At 44.0% G+C, this 20,000-nt stretch overlaps 1 protein-coding gene across 1 annotated transcript in view; it reads left to right on the plus strand.

Moving 5' to 3' along the window:
• Positions 1-20,000, plus strand: part of LOC134466912 (myosin-binding protein C, fast-type-like) — a 93,071-nt gene that overhangs the window by 39,487 nt on the left and 33,584 nt on the right. The window contains exons 21-25 of the mRNA XM_063220812.1: positions 2,181-2,369; positions 11,991-12,125; positions 15,754-15,927; positions 16,856-16,944; positions 18,373-18,568. Coding sequence (XP_063076882.1) covers positions 2,181-2,369; positions 11,991-12,125; positions 15,754-15,927; positions 16,856-16,944; positions 18,373-18,568 — 783 coding nt within the window. The remainder of the gene's footprint in view (positions 1-2,180; positions 2,370-11,990; positions 12,126-15,753; positions 15,928-16,855; positions 16,945-18,372; positions 18,569-20,000) is intronic.

Consider the following 20,000-nt stretch of genomic DNA (forward strand, 5'->3'; position numbering starts at 1 on the left):
ACACCTTTACTTTTTTCAAGTATTTCAACTGTAAACATCTATACTAATGTGGCACATATGGTTGCATTCTGAAAATCCTAACAAAAAAGAATATGAGAGTAAAGTGAATAAAATATAAATGTATATAACTTTGGGGGGGATATAAATGAATGGTCCCGTCATTTTTGACCAAAACACCATGAATGTAACAATTCTTCCACAATTATTTAGGAATTTCATTTTATTTCATTTTGACCATTTGAATAGGTTAGCTAGAGGATATCATGAAGTGTCATTTCTGTATGATGAAAAATAGAGAAGTTATTTAAGAATGAAGTTTCAAAACGGTCATTTTTGACCGTAACACAACCAGAGGGTTAAAGAGAAAGAGAAATACCACCACCAGCTCCACCACCACCACAATCACCAGTTGTCCTCATCCATGGGGGCCGCTAGGGGGGGAAAAGTGGTACAGATTCTAAGGGCCCAAGCACTGACAGGGGCCCTTAAGGGGGCCCAAGCACTGACAGGGGCCGTTAAGGGGGCCCGAAATTCGAATCTTTCATGGTGCACTACATTTCTGGCAGCGCCCCTGTCCTCATCAACACATTACCAGCCCATAACCCCTGAGGGATGGAAGCTATTATGCAAATCAGCCACAGCTATAAGACCAAGCCAATTAGGCACACGCAGAGTGACCGAATAATGTACTCAGGCCCTCCAACAGGGGGGGACAAAGGGGTATGTTGTCCCGGGCTCAGGGTGATAGTGGGCCAAGAACGGGGTCCCAATTACATTGTATGTATTGGATAGGGGGGCCCTTTCAAATGACTTTTGTCATGGGCCCCAGTGAAAGCTGTCAGTGGCCCTGACTGACTGTACTGTTGTGTTATGCAGGCGGGATCAGTGCACACAGCAATTCAACCATTTGTCATCGTGGTTATACACAGGGACAGTTTAGATCGAGACGGGACAGTCGCCGCCATCTTGTTGACGCCTTCGGGGTGCTATTTCGCGATTAGTGAGACCAGATCTGAGAGTCAATGGGAAAAATGAATGGGGAAACTGAGTATAGGACGGAGGGGAACCCAGCGGTTGTGAAAACCATATGGTTGAAACGACCGTGAAAAACTGATCAATCTAGACTACTTGGTTGTGTCATACGAGTCAAAATAAAGCTTTTCAAGCTACTTTTCTCACGTTTTTTTTGACAGAGTGCAGGCGCAGTAGTTCCATAACGGCACGAGAGCAACGGCTTTTCACAACTGAGCATGCGCATAATTTCGCGTGCGCCGATGCAGCCAGATGATTGGATCACTGGCAACGCAGCTCAGCAGGCACATTGGCTCTTGTTACCAGAAAGGTGGGAGATGTGCGGGTAGATGCCATATTTGCGTTACAAATCTTCACCGTTGATTTCTATGGACACCTAACGATTCTGACATATCTCCCCTTCCTAAAAAAATCTCTGGTTATACACAGGGACGTAGAATGACAGTGATAAAGGAGTCAGTTGTCCCAGGCTCAGGTAGAGAGGGGGCCCAAAAAGTAGACCCTCATTTCATTATTTAGAACAGATTGAGGGTTGTTGTGGCCCTTCCATGTATTCAGATGAATACATTTAATTGAGTCTATGTATACAAACAAACATAGACAATCAAACCAAAGAAAAAGTCGAAGCACAATCGGTCTGTACCTGAAACACATTTTATTTATACAAGACAATAAAGTTCTTCAACTTTGTACTCTGGGGGAAAAAACTCTCGCACACCTGCAGATGACGGATGTAACAATAAACAAAAGACCCTGATGAAGGCCACAGCGCCGAAACGCGTTGGTGTTTTTTAATGCATTTGCCCCTTAAATAAAGTATGTTTTTTTTACTACATTAACCAACTGAAGTGCCTGGACCAAGGATTTTTTTTCCTTCAGTCTTTTTTGAACATTGAACCCCTTCCAAGAGCACCAGTTGGTTTTGAGGGACAAAGAAATCTGGGAAAGAAGGATTTTTTAGTGCATTTTTTAGTGCAGTGAGACTAACGTTTCGACATGCGTCTTCATCAGAGGACTCTGATGAAGACGCATGTCGAAACGTTAGTCTCACTGCACTAAAAAATAAATTACAGATAATAGACATCCGTGTGGCACCAGATTTCTTTCCCTTTTTAACTTCCATTTTTTTTGTCCTTCTCCACCACCAGGTTACTACATGGAGAGGAAGAAGAAGGGCTCGAGCCGCTGGACGAAGCTGAACTTCGACGCGTATGAGGACAACGTCTATGAGGCCAAGCGCATGATTGAAGGCGTCCTCTACGAGATGAGGGTGTTTGCTGTGAACGGCGTCGGCGTCTCACAGCCCAGCTTTAACTCCAAACCCTTCATGCCCATCGGTGAGTCTACAGTAGAGCATGACACGGGAGTCCCATCCCGTCCCATTCCGGTCCCAGAAAAAAAATCGGTAACACTTTATTTTAGGGACACATCTATTAGCACTAATACATAAAATATTAATGCATGTGTAAGTAACTTGTAAGGCATGTACTAAGCAAAATAAGACAGTTGTTAAGCATGTATTCACAAATGTCTTGTTCATGCACAATAAGGGATTTATTACCAATATAACCTTAGTAAGGACCTAGTAGACCTAGATTTCTATTTATGTGTAAGCAGTAAGGGCCAGAATACAATGTGTATAAGCTCCTGGTACACTGTGTGAACAAACCCTGAACAGTGTGAAAACAGATGTGGAATAAGGGTCCCTATTCTAAAGTGATGCATTGCTCAGCCCAGATGGCTTAGGGCCCCCGCACTACCTAGGGCCCCCCCTCTACGTCCACCCCCCCGGGAAGCAAAGTGTAAGAACATTTCAAATTTTGCATTAGTCTCAGTAGGTATGAAGATCTCACTTATTCTACTCATTATGTTATTGAGTAATTGGAAGCATTATATAGCAAGGATTGGACGTAAAGTTATCAATGACGGTGGGTGGTGAGATGTCATTTTTTCATACACCAATTAGTTTTAATTGTAAAAACCCTGCAATAAATGCAGAATATAACAATGAGTAATAGTTTGGAAGCGAAACTAAGCTATTCCTTTCTGATAAATAAGTTAATGTTTGAGAAACTTAGCTACAAGAAGTGCAGTGCATGATGGGTACGCCCTTAGTCAGAAATGCATAGCATGGCCAATGCAGCAATGATATGTGATATATGATATGATATAAATGATATGATATCAATGATATGATATAAATATATTTCTGTTGTTACGTACATGGCAAATTGTTTGGATAGCAACTAAATTTCACAAGTGAGGGGAGGAGCTAAGGACGTAGGCTCAGAGCTGGGTAGGTTGTCTGTTGGCCTAGATTGCGTACCCATCATGCACTGCACTTCTTGAAGCTAATGTTCTCAAACATTCACTTAATTATCACAAAAGAGTAGTTTAGTTTTGCTTCAAAACTATTATTCTAATTTTCTGCATTTATTTTGGGTTTTTTTTACAATTAAAACTCAGTGGTACATGAAAAAAAATTACATCTCACCAACCCACCGCCATTGACAAGTGTACGTTCAATCCTTGCTATATATAGGCTCTTGTTACCTCCCTCTCATTGATATGAACAAGAGAAAACTAGATGACTCGGCTGGATAAGTATTAATTCTTTGATATTTCCTTACACTTTGTAGATCGGGGGGGCTAGGTAGTGCAGGCCTGGGTGGTGTGGGGGCCCTAGGACTTTGGTAGTGCAGAGGCCCTGAGCCATCTGGGCTGACCAATGCATCACTTTAGAATAGGGACCCTTATTCTGCATCTGTTTTCACACTGTTCAGGGTTTGTTCACACAGTGTGTCGGGAGCTTATACACATTGTATTCTGCCACTTACTACTTACTAATAAATAGAAATATAGGCTTACTGGTCCTTACTAAGGTTATATTAGTAATAAATCCCTAATTGGGCATGAACAAGACATTTGTGAATATATGCTTAACAACTGTCTTATTTTGCTTAGTACATGCCTTACAAGTTACTTACACAGGCATTAATATTGTATGTATTAGTGCTAATAGATGTGTCCCTAAAATAAAGTGTTACCAAAAAATCTCATCCCGTCCCATCCCAGAGTGGAGTAAAAGAAACAATTCCCATCCCGTCCACTCCTGAAAAGAATGTTTCCTGTGTGTGTGTGTGTGTGTGTGTGTGTGTGTGTGTGTGTGTGTGTGTGTGTGTTTGTGTGTTTGTTTTGTGTTTTTTTTTCACAATAATGGATCCACCTGTCACTCCAAAGCCCCGTTCCATTTTTAAACTCCATTAACACACACATCACACACACACACACATACACACACGCACTAATGGTGTGGATCGGCACTGCCCTCACGATCCGATTCGATTCCATTCGATTCGATTCAGGAGGTAGCGATTCGATTCGATTCTATGCGATCCGATTCAATTCTACAATGCATTGTAATGCATTACATTTCTACTGAAAGCAAAGCAAATGTTTCATCAGTCATGATGAGGCAATACAAGTAGTCAGATACTGAGCAACAATTTATTGGCTGTTTTCTGTATCATTCTGTAGCAGTCTGTATCAGTCTTGCAATGTTTTGGAGTGCTTTTATTTAATTTAACATTCATTTGCTCCCGAAATATCCATGGAAGTAATTGAAACGTTAAAAAAAATGCCGGATCGATTCTGGAACTTGCCGGATCGATTCTGGATCGTCCATGCCCTGCATCGATTCGGATCGCCGACTCGATCATTGTTGACACCACTAGTCTACAGTAGCAGCAACTTGGCCAGTCATTGTGGTGCAGCACACTAATAGTGCTGATTATCAGCGGCTCTTAGAGACTTGGTTTGACCAAGAGCAAAACAATTTACATTTCGTGTTTTGACATGGTGGACACACCTCCCTGGTTTTGCTACTGGTTGATTGGTTACAGACAAAGTGGGTTCCCGATTTTTTCGGGAGATGAGAACCGAGGCTAGCACAACACAGACCATAGCACACACATGTTAAAATGGTAAATGGACTACGTTTATATAGCGCTTTCCCACTCCGTCGAGCACTCAAAGCGCTTTACATTATGCCTCACATTCACGCATCCACGCAGGGTACCACCCTGCTACCAGGAGCAACTAAATTCGCATTTTATCGCATTCACAGATTCACACTAGCATTCATACAGTACACCAGTGGCAGTGGCTGCCATGCAGGGTACCACCCTGACACCAGGAGCACTTTGTAGCAGAGCCGGTTCTGACCTCCATGGGGCCCTAGGCAAAAATATGCCAAGGGGCCCCCATAAAGCGTGCAATCCCCCACCGACCCCCCCCCCCCCCCACCGCAAAACGCGAACCACAGACACAAAATTTGACTCAAATCAAGCTTAATTAAAAAAGTCTCCCTTTCTGCGCTCTTGAGACAAAAACATCAATATAGGCGAGTACATTTAGGGTTTAACCCCAAAAAAAATTATACAAAAGGTTTTTTTATGGATTCTATTACTATTGGACCTGCTAAATGACATACTAAAAATCTAGTAAAATCTGACTTTGGGAAACGAGATTTTTCAACATAGCTGCCATAGGCTTATTATAAGGGTCAAGAGACACTCCAGGTGAATAGGCCAAAAAATTTAGCTTGCCGATATCACCATGAAACTTAATCCGGTGATTACTCACATATTTGTGAGAAAAAAATGTATTGCAAGTTTTCTGAAATGTTATGTTTTAATATGGTAATTGGACTATATCTAATTAAATATGCATTAAATTTCAAAATGCAAAAACTCAAAATCTGAAAAAGCCAAGCTCAAAATTACTATTTTATTTTGTTTCTAGTAAGCCAGAAGATATCTTCAGAAGAGATTATGGACATCTCTTTTTGTTTTGTATTAAATCTAAAAATCAGACTCAGACTCACCAGCTAGCATTTTTTTTTTCAAAACATGATTATTTAACATCTCTCTTAGATAAATAATTGAGTTTTATGTTTCTCAAGTTCTTCCAGACATTCTTTGAGTCTGGTGGTATCATTCTTAGCATGTATCAAGGGCAAGGTCAGCTGTCCTCAAATCATAGCCTCTCCACAGAGGTGTCCTAAGGGCTGGTGCTGGGACTCCTATTTGCCATGCACACCACATCACTGGGCCATGTTATCTGTTCTCACAGCTTCTCATACTACTGTTACACCGATGAAGCACAGTTACTTTGTGCCAGATGACTCCACGGTCACACACATTTCCGCTTGCCTCTCTGAACTATCCACAAGTATGAAGGAATGCAACCTTCAGTTGAGCCTCGCCCAAATGCACTGCTGGTGATCCCAGCCAAAGATTTAGGTTGCCATGATATCGAACTCAATATGGATTCTGCTACTGTTGCCTCAAATAAGGCCACAAGAAATCTAAGTGTCATTGTTGATGACCATCTATCATTCTCTGACCACATAGCCTCAGTTTCCCAGTCATGTCCTCTTTTTCATGCCCTAATTGAATACAAGGCCCTGTCCCTTGCCTATGAAGCTACAACAGGCCCTACTCTGGCTTACCCGAAAGCTATGCTAAAGCCCTATGTCCTTTCATTGTCTCCAGTACCAACCGTTTCACCTTGCCCTCTACTTACACATGTAGTGGCTCCTGTCTATTCAGTTCAGCTGCTGAAAGACCCAAAATACCTAGTGACACCATGATTCATCACTGATGATGTGCCCTGACAAACAACACATGGATATTACCATAGCAGTAGTGTCTTTATCCACGCAAACAGCACTCCAAACAAACAGATCCTGAAAACATGTTAGTTCATGCCAATGTAATTATCATGTAGTAACCTTTATTTTAAAAAACTTCCGTCGACGTCACTTCCTCCAGCTGGGACTTTGTTGATGGAAACGGCAGTTCATGGAAACTTTCTTTATTGTAAGGTTTGTGTTTTAGTCAACAGCCAGGATATATGCACGAGTGTGGCATCGTCTTCTATTTATTAAACGTGGTAAAATTTAAATCCGAAGTGGTTAATTTCTAGTTGTAGCGCAAGCTGTCTTTTTTAGTTTTCCGCCTTCCGGACTCACTTGTATTTGTTACCATCAACAAAGTCCCAGCTGGAGGAAGTGACGTCGACGGATGTTTAGCAGCAGAAAAGCTAATCGTCTCGTGTGTTGTTACTAATAAACTCCTGGACTATGTACAAAGTTTCTAAATTCTAAATTCTTTGTATGACCAGTGCATGTAAAAGAAATTGACAATAAAACCTACTTGACTTGACTTGAAAGTTTCAAATTCATCTTTTTGTGAGTACAAACCACATTTGTTATACTGTAGAAGTTTGGTGTCATGACATGTTATTTTTGTGGGGAAAGTTTGGAGACGGTGCCCAGGATCCATATGCGCTTGAGTCAAGCTATCCGGAATAAACATCGAATAACACGGCAACTCTGTTGATGTAAGCCTGCGGCAGAAAACACTTCGGGTGTAAAGGTGGATGGGTGTCACGGTTCAAATGGCATTAGGGTGATTCTACTCCGAACCATCGCTTTAAGCATAGCGCCTGTAAAATATAACTAAGGCTTCAATTAATTTAGCTCCATCAAATTGTTTGCATTTAAAATTACCATATTTTATAGCCTGCCCCCTAGTAGCTTGCCTTTAGTAATCTGGTCTAAAACATTTTTTACAAAATAAATGAATAGGCCTATGATAAGAAACTCATATGTAAAATAAATGATTTAGCTATATAACGTGTTATTATGAATGTTATCACATTATTGTGCTTCAATTAATTTAGCTCCATCAAATTGTTTGCATTTAAAATTACCATATTTTATAGCCTGCCCCCTAGTAGCTTGCCTTTAGTAATCTGGTCTAAAACATTTTTTACAAAATAAATGAATAGGCCTATGATAAGAAACTCATATGTAAAATAAATTATTTAGCTATATAACGTGTTATTATGAATGTTATCACATTATTGTGAATAATGTTGTGTTCACTATTTATTGGAATTCACCTTCGTCACAAGTTTCAGTCATTCACCAAAGGTCTACTATCCAAGCAAGCCGCGCCCCCTTGCTATAGTTATAACCCCCCCCCCACACACACACACACACACACACACAGTCACGCACGGCACTCCTTCTCTCTCTCCCTCACTCCCTCCTCCTCCATTGCTTAGACTGCACGGACGTCTTATCAACAAGGCCGACAGGCGGACAACAGATGCGTCCCTCTATGCCAGTTCCAACCTTTTTTCCCCCCAAAACGCCCCGCTGGCCTCCTCCTAACCTGTCAACGCCCACCCCCCTCTGAGGATGTGCTTTTTGTTTATTGGTCATAGCCTATTGCCCATGGAAACTCCAAATAATGTGGCAGGCAGTGAAATGACGAGACAAAGCTTTATATTTTGCAGTTTAGACTATAATAAGGTCATCATGCTTGGATTTGGAAAAGAAGCATCTAATTTCAAATTTCACATAGATCAAGTGGCTACATTACAAATTACCAGATATTATTAGTACTAGGTTATTTATCAACCTTTAGTAGGCTATCACGCCATTTCAGCGTCATGTGCATGTGGGAAAGAAACTAAACATCGCCAAATAGCCTAATAAATAAATAAAACCGTTTGGGTGAATCATGCGCTATGGGTTCACCCTTTGAATGCATTGTGCGCTTAATTTTCAATGCCAGCTTTTTACCGTCAAGGCACAAAGCAGTGAGCTTCAGTGGCAGAGTTTACCAAATTCATACGACTGCAAACCAATTACGAAGCAAAAGACGCGTTCTGTCCGGTGCTCTCTCTGAGCGCAAGGGAAAGCTGTGGGGTTCACGCGCCCGCCAGCAGAAAACGACTCTCCCTTGCAATATGCCCGAGAACATCAGTAACACAGCGTATGTGAAATGCAAATGGCCCATCTGTCTACTAGTTCGAGAACACTGACTACTCACTGAAACGTAGTGGCAGAATGTTTGCAAACTCACGTTTAGAGGAAGAGCTGTAGCGCTGCTGGTCGCCTGTGAACTTATTACGGTTTCATGTCGTGGAGCGTTATGCAATGCTAACGCCCCTCTATCCGAGCACAAACATCTGTGTGAAATACTGCCTGCCGACTTCTAAATCGTTCATTTCCATTCTGATGAACCAAAATAGCTGCACAACGCGACACTATCAGCCGAAGTGTAGGCCTATCACAAGACCGTGAACATTAAGTGACACTCACAGTGGTGTTGGTGTGCTGTGGAGAAGGAACGAAGTTGACTACCACTGTCCAAACGCAAAACAATGCCGAAAATTGAATGCACCCCTCAGTTGTCTCACAATGCTATCAGCTTAGCCTTGCCGGTTTGGTTTTGACATGCATTCGCTCCAGGCCAAAATGCCTCTCTGCCTCCGCCTTGTGGACACAGGAGGAACAATTGAAGGAATGCGTTTCAGACAGCGTTTCAGACAAGACAGCGTTTCAGACAAGGAATGCGTTTCAGACGGACGGACGGGCGGACGGACGGACGGACAGCGGACGGACAGACCCTCTTATAGAGATGCTGGGACGCATCTAAAAATCTTAAGTGCCTGTCAAAACCAAAATTAATGTCTGTGTATGTTGATATTTGTTTCTAAACAATCGAGAGGCAGCCACGCATACAACAGCGCGCGCTCAAACTCACACACACACACCACACACACAGAAAGGGCACCGCTTCTCTCACACTCCCTCCCTCGTTGCTTCGACTGCACTGACGTTTCATGGGCTAAACGAACGGCTCGTCAGATTATGATTCAACTAGTACACCTTTCGAAACAACAGTAAAACGTTGACAACACCACCCTTTCCTCTCACATTCTCTCTAGCTACCTAGTTGATTCAGTTGAACTAATTGCACAAGCTAAACGAAACGCTACTCAGCTTGTGGTTCTCAACAACTTCTACCTTTTAAAACAAAGGTAAAACGTGAATCCCCATTTTTACAACATGTGACTGTATCGAAGACCTGGGCACTTTTTAACCCGGCATTGTTGTGCAATACAAAGGCCCATTGACACTTCTGCTCCATACGAAATTAGCCACAGAAGAAGGATCACAATGAGTGGAAGCATAAGCGTAACAACAGAGGAGTTACGTTGCCTACCTGACTGCTCTTCTCGTCGCTCATTGTCATGAATTTCCTTTTTCTTTTTGTCGTTTCCGCAGGGAAAATGTCGTTTCATGGTGGACGCTTCACGTTTTGTGTGACGGAATCAATAATAAACAATGAAATCAGTTCGCAGTTTTTTTTTTTTTTTTAACTGTCAACGTCAGTGACGTAACGGGTGTGACGGAGGTCATCTTGCACCTGTTCACCCCCCTCGGGGATCGAACGTGCGATCTCGTCAACTACAACGGTTCGGCAATGGGAGACACAGTACGATACCGCTGGGCCAAGAGACTAGTCTCTCGGCCCAACGGCACGAGACTGTATGAAGCTATCGGAGGGAGGTTTTACCAACGTTCCACGCCAACTCTGTGCTAGTTAGCCTCCGTTACACTCTCCCCCTTAAACCTCACTCCCATCCCGGGTCATACGGCACCACTGTGACGGAGGTCATCTTGCACCTGTTCACCCCCCTCGGGGATCGAACGTGCGATCTCGTCAACTACAACGGTTCGGCAATGGGAGACACAGTACGATACCGCTGGGCCAAGAGACTAGTCTCTCGGCCCAACGGCACGAGACTGTATGAAGCTATCGGAGGGAGGTTTTACCAACGTTCCACGCCAACTCTGTGCTAGTTAGCCTCCGTTACACGGGTCGCGCGAGGCCTTACGCTGAGAGCGTAGTGAGCGTATTGGGCGCGCCGGCTCTGCTTTGCAGACAATGTCATATAAACTATTTATTCATTCCAAATGTAGGACTGTGTTACCAGAATATTCCGGCTGCAGAATGCTGTTCCACATATGTAAATGGAATACCGCGGAATTTGTTTTAAAGATCAACAAAAAAAACCACTATCAAAGACAACTGCTCAGAGATTAGATGTATAGATACGTAAAACAATAAACTATAAGGAAGCTAAGTTGGACCCCAGGAGGAATAGTTGGGTCTGTGCCCCTAATAAAGTAAACTGAACTAAACTAAGGTGTGGTTAACCCCGGAGAAGAAATAGTCAAATCAAGCCCTTTCGGCTTGACGGCCATGCCATGTTCAAAGTCATTTAAATAACCTTTGTTCCCCATTATGATGCTCGGTTTGAACTGCATCAGATCATCTCAACCATGTCTACATGCACAATTGCACAGGCGTTCCTAATATATTGGCCGGTGAGTGTAATGTAGTGTAATGTAATGTAATGTTAAACTTCGACTTATTTTCGCACACCTCAGCTGGCAGGTGCGTCGGAGATGGCCCATGGGTCACTCAGCAACAACTTAAAGAAACTCCCTCACACTGACCATTTCGCTGTTCTTTCTTTAATAAACAACGTTTTGGTATTAGACCTTCATCAGACCTTCAATCATTGCCTGATGAAGGTCTAGTACCGAAAAGTCGTTTATTACAGAAAGAACATCGAAATGGTCAGTGTGCGGGAGTTTCTTTAAAATGTAATATAATGTTGGGGGCGCTGTGGTGTAGCGCGCTAAGCCCCCCAAACTTGGGCTTGCATGCCCACGGGGGACCCGGGTTCGAGTCTGGACGGGCTCATTTCCTGGCCCTACTCCATCTCTCTCCACACTCACTTCCTGTGGCATCTTCACTGTCCTATCCCAAATAAAGGCCCAAAAAGCCCATAAAAATATCTTTAAAAATCTTTTTTTTTTAAATGTAATGTAATGTTGAAGTAATAAATAGTTTTACCTTAAAAGCCCTTCTAGGGACGGGCATTGGAAATTAGCCTATGGCTACAAATGCTATAATACTTATCTGTTAGGTTGTTGTACAGCCTACATGATGTGTATTTGTCCCTATTCAAATAAACCATAACTAAACTGAAGGTGTGGTCCTCTTCTCTTCTGTCCGCTCCAGCGCCCACCAGTGAGCCCACCAGGCTGACGGTGGCCGACACGACTGACACCACGGTGTCCCTGAGGTGGCTAGCCCCGGAGAAGATCGGAGCAGGGGGCCTGGACGGATACATCATCGAGTACTGCAAAGACGGAGGTGTGTCCTAACACACACGCACACACGCACGCGTGCATGCACGCACGCATACACATGCACACCCACACCCACACGTCTGCATGCACAGACGCACACACACACACACACACACAGACACAAACACACACACACACACCACACACACAAACGCACGCACACACACACACACACACACACACACACACACACACACACACACACTCACGCACACACACACAAGATCTTACAATACACACACACTCACGTACACACATCCTAAGATCTTAAAATAGGTGGACTGCTGTGTGTGATCAACACACAGAACAGCTGGTACCTGTTCAAAAATCCCGTCTCTTCCTCCTCCTCTCCTCTCCTCCTCCTCTTCTCCTCTCCTCATCCTCCTCCGTCTCTTCCTCCTCCTCTCCTCTCCTCCTCCTCTTCTCCTCTCCTCATCCTCCTCCGTCTCTTCCTCTTCCTCCTCCTCCTCCTCTCCTCTACTCCTCCTCCTCCTCTCATACTCCTCCTCCTCCTCTCCTCCTCCTCCTCCGTCTCTTCCTCCTCCTCTCCTCTCCTCCTCTCCTCATCCTCCTCCGTCTCTTCCTCCTCCTCCTCCTTTGCTCCTCCTCCTATTCCCCCCTCCTCTCCTCCTCCTCCCCATCCGTCTCTTCCTCTTCTTCCTCCTCCTCTTTTCTCCTCCTCTCCTCATCCTCCTCCGTCTCTTCCTCCTCCTCTCCTCTCCTCTCCTCTCCTCTTCCTCCTCCTCCTTCTCCTCCGTCTCTTCCTCTTCCTCCTCCTCCTCCTCCTCCCCCTCTCCTCTCCTTCTCTTCCTCCTCCTCCTCCTCTTCCCCCTCTTCCTTTGTCTCTTCCTTTTCCTCCTCCTTTGCCTCTCCTCTCCTCTCCTCCTCTCCTCTTCCTCCTCCTCCTCCATCTCTTCCTCTTCCTCCTCCTCCTCCTTTGCCTGTCCTCTCCTCCTCCTCCTCCTCCTCCTCCTCCTCCTCCTGCCTTACTTGGTTGTCTTCTTCCTCCTCCTCCTCTCCTCCGTCTCTTCCTCCTCCTCCTCCTCTCCTCTACTCCTCCTCCTCCTCTCCTCCTCCTCCTCTGTCTCTTCCTCCTCCTCCTTTGTCTCTTCCCCCTCCTCTCCTCCTCTCCTCCTCCTCTTCTTCCTCCTCCTCCTCTCCTCCTCTCCTCCGTCTCTTCCTCTTCTCCTCCTTTGTCTCTTCCTCCTACTCCTTTGTCTCTTCCTAGTCCTCTCCTCTCCTCCTCCTCCTCCTCCTCTGTCTCTTCCTCCTCCTCCTTTGTCTCTTCCCCCTCCTCTCCTCCTCTCCTCCTGCTCTTCTTCCTCCTCCTCCTCTCCTCCTCTCCTCCGTCTCTTCCTCTTCTCCTCCTTTGTCTCTTCCTCCTACTCCTCTCCTCTTCTCTCCTCTCCCCTCCTCCTACTCCTCCGTCTCTTCCTCTTCCTCTTCCTCCTTTGTTTCTTCCTCCTCCTCTCCTCTCCTCCATCTCTTCCTCCTCCTCCTCCTCTCCTCTCCTCTCCTCCTCTCCTCTCCTCTCCTCCTCCTCTCCTCTCCTCCTCCGTCTCTTCCTCCTCCTCCGTCTCTTCCTCCTCCGTCTCCTCCTCTCCTCTCATCTCCTCCTCCTCCTCCTCCTTTGTCTCTTCCTGTACTCTTTCATCTCCATAGCGCCCCTTCCATCTGCCCCACGCCTCGATCCCTCCTGTCCTGCATCTATACTATTCTGCTTTTCTTCCCACCAACCCTCTCACTTCTATCCATTGCAACGTCTTCCTCCTACAAAAGACAGAGGGGTGTCGCGCCAGTAACTCCAGTCCTTGTGGGTGCGTTGGTTCCAAAGCGATAATCCACAGGAGCAAAGAGTGGAACTCGCACACCAGCAGCCGATGCAATAACTTTTTTTTGCTTTACATTTGTACAAGTGATCAAGGTGCTACTCAAAAGTGCAAAACTTTTTCGGTCACCAGACCTTCCGTTTTGCACTGAAGAAGGTCTGTTGACCGAAAACGTTTTGCACTTTTGAGTAGCTCCTTGATCACTTGTACATATGTAAAGCAATAAATCAATTAGTGCATCGGCTGCTGGTGTGCGAGTTCCACTCCGTCTTCCCCCTCCCATCTCCAAATCTCCATTTCTTTGCATTCAACCCCTCCATCATCCTCAGCTACAGAGGTGTGTTGCAATATGCAACCTTGCCTCCTCCACTTGCCTCCTCCACTTGCTTCTCTCCTCGTACCAGGAAGTAATATGTCATGATGACATCACTGACAACAGCATTATATTTCAATATCTTGCAAAAGCTCAATTGTAGAGTCATTTTCTCATTTGCAATTGGGATGGTGAATGAAAAACAGTCCCTCAAAAGTTGTTGTGGCTAGGCTGACAGCTGGGAAACTTTATCGTTTTCTCCACGGAGGAGGGGTCAGGAGGCGGGACGAGGAGACAAGCGCAAGTGGAGGAGGCAAGGTCCCATATTGCAGGTGTGCAGAAGAGGTGTGCTTCTTGTGGACAGGGGGCCGAACTTCATTGTATTCCATCTTCCATCTCTCTCTCTCACTCTATTTATCACTCTCTGTCCCTCTCTCGCTCTTATCTTCTATCCCTTATCGCTTTTCATCCTATCTTGTCCTCCCCTTTCTTCCCCTCCCCTCTCTCCTTAACCTCTCCTCCCCCTTTCTCTTACTCTTATCTTTCATTTTGCATGAAAAAAAACATGAAAGTCCAACTGAGAAATTCCAAATCCCATTGTCATTGTGGCACAGCACTCCACAGCACACACGTGCACACTGAACACAACACAATTGCATTTATGCCTCACCCGTGCCTGTTGCATCTCCATAGAAACTGAGCGGTCGGTGGCCAACTCCAACCCCCAAGCCTGTGGGGTAACACTTTATTTTAAGGATACATCTATCAGCACTAATACATACAATGCGCCTGTATTTTAAGGCATGTACAAAGCAAAATCAAACATTTGTTAGGCATGTATTCGAAAATGTCTTGTTCATGCACAATATGGGATTTATTACCAATTTAACCTTAGTCAGGACCTAGTAGGCCTTAGCGTTTGCTTAGTACATGCCCTACAAGTTACTTACAGTATCCAGGCATTAACATTGTATGCACTATTGCTTATAGATGTATCCCTAAAATAAAGTGTTACCGCCTGTGTACAGGTGGATCTTCTTCTATCCCTCCTTCCATCTGCATCACTCTCTCTACATATGCATGAACGGCGTAACGTGTACCATGTGGGTTACGCCCCTTTTTGGGGGGGAAACATTGGGGGGAAAGCCAATACAAGTCAATAGGTGGTGTTGGGAAAGAATAAACGAAAGACAAGGAAACGAAAGACAAGGACCTGTGAACTAGCGTTGTTCACGTTCAACATGCCGAAAATGTGTTGTGTTGCCGGCTGTTCAAACAATATAGCTAAACAGCCGTGGCTGAAGCATGGAATGTGTTCATTTAAGCTAGCCAATGTAGCATGTAAGTTAATGAGACATTTGGTTTGTTTTCCCCAAAAAAGGGGCGTAACGCACATTCACGAGCAAAGTACCCGGATGGCCTTTCATGCGTATCACTTTTGATCTCTCTCTTTCTTTGTCTTACTCATCTTTGTTTTTGCGTCTCCATAGCAACGGACGGTGAATGGACGGTGGCCAACCCGGAGCCTGTAGACAAGCAGAACTTCGTTGTGCGCAACTTGCCGACAGGCGAGAAGCTTCACTTCCGGGTGGTGGCCATCAACATCGCCGGACGCAGCCCTCCCGCCGTACTGGGCCAGGCTGTCACCGTCAGAGAGATCATGGGTAAGGATGGGCCACTAGAAATCGCCGTAACACTTTACTTACTTAAAGGGACACTGTGCAGGAAATGGTCAAAAAAGGTACTGCAACTTGCCGCTTAGAGAAATTGGGCTGCCATTTGCCAAATTTGATCTTTACATGAAAGTTTACTAAGTATTAAGCAAATATTTTATAGTATGGTCCAAGTACAGTCATTTTTGCAGCTAAAAATGGCTATTTTTGGAAATTCAAAATGGCGGACCATGGAGAAGATCCCCCTTTTCATGTATGTAAAGTGCAATTTTTCCAGTCATAATGAATACTTAGAATTAAATGCTGGTGGTAAGTATTCATGAACACTAACATTAGTGAATGGGCAGCATGAATTCTAGAAATAAACAACTAAAAATCTCACACAGTGTCCCTTTAAAGCCCATTCTATAGTGCATTATCCCATTAAGAAACACAAGGTGTTATAAATTTGCTGTTACCAGAATGGCAATGACCAAGTCGTAGTGCGTTAGTAAAGTCCCTCTGTCATGTCATAGTATTGTAGTACTATAAAAGTTAACTTTCAATGACTATTACAGTGTGCCACTGGAGGTACGGCATGCATTAAGGGGCTACCAGCTTATTTATAATGAATTATAATGCTCATCATAACGCATTATGGCTACACTCATAATGCTTCATGATTACATCAACATTTATAACTATACATCTATCTTAAAATATTTATAATAAACATAAATAAATAAATACATAAATAAATAACGCCCTTGTATTTATAACGCATAGTAAGCTAGATGTATAGTTATAACTGTTGATAGTATATCTTGCATAATTCTTATATATTGTTACGCCCCAAGTGGCGTGACTACCTCCCGGTCATGGGGCCGTTTGTTCTTGTTTTCTTGTTTTTATTTACTCTTTCCATCTACTTCTTCCTCAGAGCGTCCAAAGATCCGCCTGCCTCGTGCCCTCAGACAGAAATACATCCGGCAGGTGGGAGACAAGATCAACCTCTCCATCCCCTTCCAGGTAAGTGCTTTAGGCCTTGGTTACACATACATGAAGATGTTTTTACACAGTGATATTTTTTCACATTAACATATTTTCATCATGCTTACATGGATAAAAAAAAACTCATTTTTAATGGGTGTGTTTTAAAAAAAAAACTGCCTTCCTTCATGAATATCAATTTTAGGGAGCTAGAAAACTATTTATGTGTGATAAAATTGGTATTATTGTTTCATTTTAATATTTTAATTTGATACTGTGTACAGCGCTTTGGTCAGTTCTTCCTTTTTAAATTGATTGATTGATTGATTGATTGATTGATTGATTGATTGATTGATTGATTGATTGATTGATTGATTGATTGATTGATTGCTTTATTGACAACACATCAGTTTTCTTCTTATAGAAGCACTGTTCTTCCTGTGGTGAAAACAAATCCATACATTATTTTACATTTTTCTCTTTTCTTTTTACAAATGATACAAACCCCAACAGAAGACAAAAACACAAGACACACAAAACAGAACAAAACAACCTCAAAAGAGGACATGAGAACCTGTCACTCATAGGTTTAAATGTGCTATACTTTGTATAAATTAAAGTTACTGACTTACTTACTTACTAAAAGTCCCAAATGGATGCGTTCTCAATGGACAGCAGCACAATGGTACAGCGGGCCCATAGAGAGTCCACAGGACACAATCTAGCTCCTCAATCTGTGTGGATATTAATGGTGTAATCTGCACTAATGAACAGCTAACGATTCACTGCTACAGCAGGCTATTAATTCTTAGTCCATTTGTTTTACACTGTGTGATTCTACCGCTGCGTGATGGCCTGTCATTGTGTTAACGAGACAGAGAGAGAGGGAGCAAGAGAGAGAGAGAGGGAGAGGGAGAGAAAGAAAGAGCGAGAGAGAGAGAGAGCAAGAGTGAGTGAGTGAGTGAGTGAGTGAGAGAGAGAGAGAGAAAGACAGAGAGAGGGAGGTGTGTGTGTGTGTGTGTGTGTGTGTGTGTGTGTGTGTGTGTGTGTGTGTGTGTGTGTGTGTGTGTGTGTGTGTGTGTGTGTGTGTGTTTGTGTGAGTGCGTGTGTGTGCGCATGACACCGTATGTCACATGTGTGGTTGGCTGCGTGAGTGCCTGTGTGTGCGTGTATGTCAGGCTTGTACGAAATTCCGAATGGAAACAATTTCAATTCAAAGTAATGCCACGAACACTAGGTGGTGGTGTTCTATGTACTTTCAATGGGTGGTGTAGATGAAATTCAAAGAAATTCAAGGTAATGGCACCACCTAGTGTTGTTATGGCATTATTTTGAATTTAAATTCTTTCCATTCGGAATTTCGTACAAGCCTGGTGCATGTACTGTATGCGTTTACTGTACATGTCTGCATTATGCATTTTTAGACTAACTGCATAACTAATAATAAAAATATCCTCTGCTTTCTAGGGTAAGCCTCGTCCGGTGGTCACCTGGCTTAAGGACGGCGAGCCGGTGGACTTCACGAAGGTGGGCGTGCGTAACTCCAACATAGACAGCATCCTGTTCATACGCTCGGCCGAGAGAGAGCACTCGGGCAAATACACGCTGGTGCTGCAGATTGAAAACATGGAGGACAGGGCCACCATCGACATCTGCATCGTCGGTAAGATTTATTTCTCCTCCTAGGACCCCGTTTTGGATCTAAGATCTAAGCTCTACGTTCATCAGGGTAAGAGCTGATATTGTGTAGGCTATTATTGGTAGGAGTCTCTTTAGGTTACTCCGCCACCATGAACATTACATGGAGGACAGGGCCAACATTGACATTGTGGTTCTGAACCTGGTTCCCCAACTTTTTCTCTTACTGTGGGACCCGGATTTGGATTTAAGTTCTAAGTTCTAAGTTCATGAGGGTAAGAGCCGGTATTCTGTAGGCTATGTACAATATTATATGGAAATACACGCTGGTGCTGCAGATTGAAAACATGGAGGACAGGGCCAACATTGACATCCGCATCGTCGGTAAGATTTACTGCAGTCGTTCGGAACCGGTTCCCCAACTTTTTCTCTTACTGTTCTAGGGTTGAAGTTCTAAATTCATCAGGATAAGAGCTGATATTCCGTAGGCTGTGATTAGAAGGAGTCCCTTGTTTAGGTCACTCAGCCATCATAAACATTTACATGTTTCCATATTACATAGAGGACAGGGCCAACATTGACATCCGCATTATCGGTAAGGTTTATTTCTCCTCCTAGGACCCCGTTTTGGATCTAAGATCTAAGTTCATCAGGCTAACAGCCGATATTCTTAGTAGTAGTCCCTTTAGATCACTCAAAGGTCATGCAAATGAGTCTGGTCCTGACCATCCCATAATACCACCATTTCCATTTCGTGTTCATGGTCTGGACTTTGTTTGATCTGACGCGACTGCAGGAAGCAGGAAGGACATTTTCGGAAAAATCAGGATTTAACTTATAAGTTGTTGAACAAACATGTCTGACATATATCTATGGCAATGTAGGACCGTTTAACAGACAAGTCTGACAGAACATCCTACCGTAGGATAAAATTACAATGTAGAACCGTTTGTCAGAACACCGGCGAAAATCCGGTCAACATCGCTCCACAGAAGACAGGTACCAGACGTAGTGCGGAGCCAAGTGTCTTGGTGGAAGTACGTAGGATGGCGCGTGAGACTACATGCAAATACAAGCTAGATCGACAACATGGAGGACAGGGGGACCATCAACATTGTAGGTAAAATTTACTACAGTGTTCTGGTTCCCCAACTTTTATCTCTTAGGACCCTGTAGCGAAGGTGAGTCCCAAGGGCCCAGCCGAGACTCATACACAGACCTTCTGGGGTAGTAAAAGAGCCAGGCCTCGCAGTAGCCATCCCACTTCTGACACCATTTGTAGCGAAGGGGAGTAGAGTTGCCCAGCCGAGACTCATACACAGACCTTCTGGGGTAGTAAACTGGGGCTCTGACCGCTACACCAAAGGGCCAGGCTCGTTGGCGTGACAGTCAGAACACAATTAAATAAACTGCCTTCCCCACTGATGGTTCTCCCATACAGTGTGTCCCATCATCTA

This window comes from Engraulis encrasicolus, chromosome 17 (genome assembly GCF_034702125.1).
Source record: "Engraulis encrasicolus isolate BLACKSEA-1 chromosome 17, IST_EnEncr_1.0, whole genome shotgun sequence".
NCBI classification, from domain to species: Eukaryota; Metazoa; Chordata; class Actinopteri; order Clupeiformes; family Engraulidae; genus Engraulis; species Engraulis encrasicolus.